At 50.6% G+C, this 5707-nt stretch overlaps 1 protein-coding gene across 6 annotated transcripts; it reads right to left on the bottom strand.

The window, feature by feature from the left end:
- Window positions 1–783: 783 nt before the first annotated feature.
- On the bottom strand, window positions 784–4958 carry LOC100384038 (Glycerophosphodiester phosphodiesterase GDPDL3). 6 transcript variants are annotated; one of them, XM_035959715.1, is made up of 10 exons: window positions 4429–4958; window positions 4224–4321; window positions 3881–4106; window positions 3474–3770; window positions 3195–3307; window positions 2571–3069; window positions 2357–2395; window positions 2081–2262; window positions 1498–1984; window positions 784–1432 (listed from the first exon to the last, which is right to left on the bottom strand). In XM_035959715.1, exons 3-10 carry the CDS (start codon window positions 4056–4058, stop codon window positions 1086–1088), a joined length of 2142 nt encoding a protein of 713 aa, XP_035815608.1. In that variant the 5' UTR covers window positions 4059–4106; window positions 4224–4321; window positions 4429–4958; the 3' UTR covers window positions 784–1085.
- Between the last annotated feature and the right edge of the window lie 749 nt (window positions 4959–5707).

Below are 5707 nucleotides of genomic sequence, written 5' to 3'. Positions count from 1 at the left end.
GGCGGCTGCGCCGAAGCTTGTCGTACATAGAGGCACATGCGGCCACGTAGGAGCATTTCTAGAGGTCGAACTGGCAGTCGTCGAGTTTCTTCTTGTCGTCGATGAGCGACCACAACGCAAGTGTCTCCTGCTAATGGTGTTTGTTCGGGGTTTTCAAGTAAGAAACATGGATTCATGTTTGACGTTGGTTTATAAAAATGGCTCACAAGTCAGATCTATGGAAAAAATATTACGAAGAATAAATGTCACGCCTGCAAAAAAGGAATTTAAGTTGAAAACATTATTCAAACAAAAGAAATTGCATGGAAGGCTCTTCTTTAAATACTACTCCCTCCATCCAAAAATATAATTCAAGAATCTCAGTGATACTTATCTACTACTACGCATTGTGCAAGGGTAGCAGGTGAGTTTGGGGAGAGATGTAGTAGATGTGTTTTCTGTTATAGATGTAGACATAAACACACATGTGGTGTAGTGTTACCTACTGCTAGCATTTGCTTGAGAGGTCGTGTGTTTGAATCCCCTTGGGGCATTGTGTATTTTTTAAATTTTAGCTAGACGTCGACTGTACGGGGGAATGGAAATGGGAATGAGCTTTGCGGGGAGGGAGAATGAAAATGATAGATATAAAATGGTGGCATAACATGGGAAATGGACTGTGCGCGGGGAGGAGGGAATCAGAAAGGCAGAACAAGACATGAGAATTGTAGAACATGGAATGGTGGCAGACTACTATTGCAGCCTTAATAAGTAGTAAAGATTTTTAGCGTGGAGATATAAATATAACAATAAAGAGTAAATCATTCACAGTTACATAACACCATATTATTGGGAGTTTGTGGTGATCGCTTAATCCTTGTCAGAACTTTGATCATCGCCGGATAAAATTTCCGGCTGATACATATAACGTTTCCACTGACAATTTTTTACACATGTGGACGTGAAAAATGCGGCCAAATACAAACATATATACCCGAGAAAAACAAGTGTATGGTATATCGCTGGTCAAAGCTTGATCGAATCCAACGGAGATTTGCATTTGCTTCGGCTCTGTCTACTATACAGTCTCATGTGTCTGCTCAGAATCAGATCAGCAGAGCCGCGGAAACCAGCACCACAAGCAGCATACCGCTACTTCCGGTAGCCGTGTGACGCGCGTCAGAAGGAGGAGCGCCGCCGGAACTCGCATCAGAAGGAGCAGCGCCGCCAGCAGTCCCGGCGGCGTCCGCTGGGGCGCCACCACCAGGCGGCACGTTTCTCGGCGCAGCAGTTGGAAGAGGCGGCTCCTCCACGCTTGAAGAGTTCAGCGCCGGCATCGGTGCCACAGACGGCGGCTGGGTTTGGAAGGACCGGAGGAAATCTGCAAGGGAGCCAGCCTCAACTGGCCGCATGTACTTGGGCATATCCTTCCCCAGAGCTGTACAGGTGTTCTCTGCCAATACAAGAGCACATCGGTGTTAGAACATGCATGGATCATAAACAAATGAGACTAATTACCTTTGTATCTTCTGACTGTCTTGGGGAAATCAGTGATCATGCCGGACAGATTAAACGTCTGAACATAGTAGTTGATCTCCACGGTCGGATCCCCCAAGAAATCAAACGGGTGCGCTACGTACTCGTTCCGGAACACCTGCGCGTACACAGCCAGCCCCGCCGCCTGCAGGTCTCGCACGATCCTGTTCTGTCCCATGATGAAATCGTAGCTCAGAGCGAAGACGGAGGTCCTGTCGACGACTACGGCTTCCGCGAACGCCTTGATGTCCTTCAGCGAGGGTTTGGAAGCGTCCCCGATGCCTAGGGGGAGGGTGTACACGAGCTTGCATCTCGTTTTCTGCTGCTTCAGTTTGACGAGGACGGCGCTGTCTGTTGACCGGATCAGAACTTCCTTGGTGGTCTGGTTACTGAAGCCGGCGGCACTTAAGGCGGCGGTTACGGAGTCAACCATGTCGATCCCTAGTGACTTTGCTATGAACGCAGCATTCTGCGGTAGAGAAGATAGATTGATCAGTGATGAAAGAATTACATTTATTAAGATAGATGGAACCAGGGAAGGAGTGGCGAAAGGTGTTCTCTGAACATTGGTGGTGTCAAGCAGGTTAATGGAACTCATGCACATGAGGACTCCATCGCTTGTCACTTGAACAGGACAGTCGATGACATCTGCGCCATCGTCAACGGCACTGTGGTAGGCCAGGTCTGTACAGTCCGGGTAGTCTCCACTAGCGCCATTGTGGGAGATAACTAAGGGTTTCCCTGTAACTGTAAAGATGCACTACAGATAATTACTTAAACTGAGTTGAGATATAGAAGACATCCAACCATCATGGTACAATTACTCCCATCTGAAACATACCATGATCAGTCTTACTTGAATTCAGGTTAGCAAAACAACCTGCGGGGGAGAAGATTCAGACGCATTAAACCATGAACTGTATTTGCTTATTTCTTCAAACACAAACAAAAAACAACTGAATGTCATTAACAGTTAATCAAACAGGTTTAAAATTGCATTGTAGCTGAATCCGTATGATGTAGTACTAATGCAGAACTTCTAGTAGCTAGCTTACCAATTGCCTCTGATGCAGTAATAGGGTAGTCCGACAGTACGCCATCAACCGAGAAGCCACCATCGCCGACGAAGTTCAGGTACTCCGCCAGAGGATCGTAGCTGTAGTTAAAGGGGACAGCCTTATCGTTCACAAAACCAGAGGCGTATATCTCCAGCCCCGCTTCGTGCGCTTCGGTGACGATCGACGTGGACGGCAGCAGGTAGTTATCGGCCGTCACCGGCCAGATGTAGTCCTTCGGGACCAGTATGCCAGACGCGACGGACCTGACGAACGTCAGGTTCCTCGCCAGCGAACCGTATGTCTGGTTCACGGAGTGATCCAGGAGTTTTTTGTCGAGAAAGCTGAACACGAGCTTGGTTCTGCGGCGGACTCTTGCGGATATGTTTCTGAGGAAGCCGATCTCAGGCGACGAGATGTAGTCCATGCGCACCAGCTTCCGGATCGAGTGTATGTAGCTGCTCATGTCCAGATCGCGTTGTTTGTAGAAGATGGGATGCTACACGTACGAGACAGTAAAAAAACAAAACAGGAAACTAGGATCTTTTGAAGGTGAAGGTATAGAAAACAGTAGGACAGTAAAAGCAAAGTATATGGTGAAGTTTACAGGAACAGCAATCCAACCTGGACATTCAGCCAGATAGGAGACGTGTTGACGATGGACTGAACGTCAGGGACAGTGACGATAGGGTATATGCCGTCCATCCTCTCAGTGCGAGACCAGATTGCTTGTGTTACTGTCCAGCACAGTACAATGGATGATCAGCTAATTAAGAAGTTTGCACAGCCGACATGGTTAGAAGCTACAAATCTGTACTGTAGGCCATGGAAGGCACGCGCATGATCCTAGGAATGCTCTGATAGCCGAGGTATGCTCTGTACTGTATGTAGTTATGTACTCACGGTACACGGACTGAAGAAGCTCGGCGCTGGTGAAGTCCGGGACGAACCAGCCGGTCTTGTGGACGCCGTCGATGACGTAGGTCCGCTTCCTCCCGGGGTACGTCTGGTCGACGGTGGTGCAGTTCTTCATGTTGACGTCGCGGAGGCAGAGCCCGACGCCGTCCTTGGTCAGCTGGACGTCGCACCACATGGCCGTGCCAGGCGCGCTGGCGGACGCCCCGAAGGAGTAGGCGCCCTCGCTGGAGTCCGGGAACGCTCCTGAGAACCCGCCTCTGGCCACCACGAGCGGAGCGGCGCCTGCGGAAATCGAAGGGATGATGGTCATGGACTCATGGTCATGGCTGGCTGTTGCCCCGAACGAGGGAAGGAACGGCAGAGAAGGAAGGAAGGGTGGGGTGGGTTGTTACCGCTGAGGGTTTTGTAGTCGGAGGGGAGCCGGGGGCCCTGCGCGGCGGCGCCGCCGACGAGGGCCATGACGACGCAGCCCAGCAGCAGAGCGGCGAAGGCGGCGGCGGCCACCCCTCCAGCACCCGCACCCCGTCGTTCTCCTCCTCCTCCTCCTTCGTGGCGTCTACTCCTCCCCATCTCCGAAGCTTCCAGAACCTTGTTCCCGCGGCGCACGGGAAGCGGAGACTGGAGGAGAAGCAGTTTGGTGGTTTAATGGTGTTGCGGCAGCCTTCAGTCGCGCACTGAGCCACTGACTGAAACGAAATGGAAACGCGGGGAAAGCGGAAAGGGAAGGTGGCGCACCGAGGACGGGCCCGGCGCTCAGTGACACGCTAGCTAGTGAGCACGCGCTGCGTCTCAGGCACAAACAGCGGGGGAATTTTTCAGTCTGGAGTCTGAAACTGAGAAGCCGTGTATGCGCGCGTTTTATTAGTGCCACGCAGTTGTAAAGCGCACCGCACTTTGCTCCCGCACTCATGCACTGGTGGAAAGAAAATTGATAAGCTACCTAATAGAACTGGTCGTTGTGTTACCGTTTTGGGGTCGTTTGGGGTCCTGTAATTTACGCTTCTTCGGTGACGACGGGAAGAACCATATCCATGGCTTCCGGCGAGCCCAATGCCCAGTCGTAACTATTCGAGCTCTATCACATGTGTGTCGTCGCCTCGAATGTATCCAACTAGACGACGATGACCAAAGTGGCACATGTGGGCAACTTCAACTATGGCAGCTTTGGCAGGAGGCTATGGTTTGGGACTGGGAGGAGAGGATTAGATGAGCAACGGCAGCGTGGGCAGGGGGGGAGAGAAGCGTAGCCATGGTGGCAAGGGAGATGAGACTTGAGAGGGTGAAGTGATTGGCGACGTGGAGAGGACAGGAGCAGGACCGGCGGCCGCGAACAATCCAACATGGAGAGAAAGATGAATGCTGTGGAGATATAAGGAGACGAGTGTCTGATCATTAGACAAATCACGAGTCACATTTGTCCCCCTCCCCGATCAAACAGAAAATAGAAATGGTCCAATCCTCTCTGTAGTACACGAGTACACGACCCTCGCCTCATTCCAAGTCGAAAACATGGTTAGATGATACATTTGAGAGCACTAAAGCTCCTCCGATTTTCCCATCCCAGCCCCCCCCCCCCCCCCCCCCCCCCCCCCCTCTCTTATCGGCTTCCATCCAAAGGCAGTGAGGCCTGAGTTCAGTGAAGAAGAGCAGGAACAAAGAACAAGGGGCTGGAACAGAGAAGAACTAAATCAATGAAGGAAAGTAGCTAGCTAGGAAACAGTGACAAAAACGGTACTACTAGCTCTAGTCGGTCAAGCTGGATTGCGACGTTGCCATCTCGGCGAGGGCAAAGATCGAATAAGAAAAACGACGGGCCACCCATGGGGCCATGCAATGCATGGAGAAGAATAATGGCCATAAGCCACTCCAACGGCGGCTTTTGGGTCAAGTCGTCGATTTTGTTTTCTTTTTTTTTTCCAGCCCTGAAACGACGTCTTAGCTTGCTGTTGCGATGCGAGGCCGAGTTCGTCGCGTTTTCTCTATATGCACTTTAATAATTTTGGAGATTAGCTTTAATTTTGGACATATATGTTGGTTTTGTTCGTGTACTATTTGTTGCTAACACCCATTTCATTTCATCCCTGTTTCTAGGCTTGATGGCCTCCTATTGCGGCTGATTTTCAGAGGCCTTTGTTTTGGAATGTCCAGCTATAGGATAGGAAGAGCATTTTTCATGCTGAGGTGTCGTTGGTTCAATGGTTATTGCAGCCTATGCTGCT

Source organism: Zea mays, chromosome 1 (assembly GCF_902167145.1).
Source record: "Zea mays cultivar B73 chromosome 1, Zm-B73-REFERENCE-NAM-5.0, whole genome shotgun sequence".
Taxonomy (NCBI): Eukaryota; Viridiplantae; Streptophyta; class Magnoliopsida; order Poales; family Poaceae; genus Zea; species Zea mays.
The sequence above is the reverse complement of the archived record's forward strand: the minus strand, read 5'-3'. Positions and strand labels throughout refer to the sequence as shown.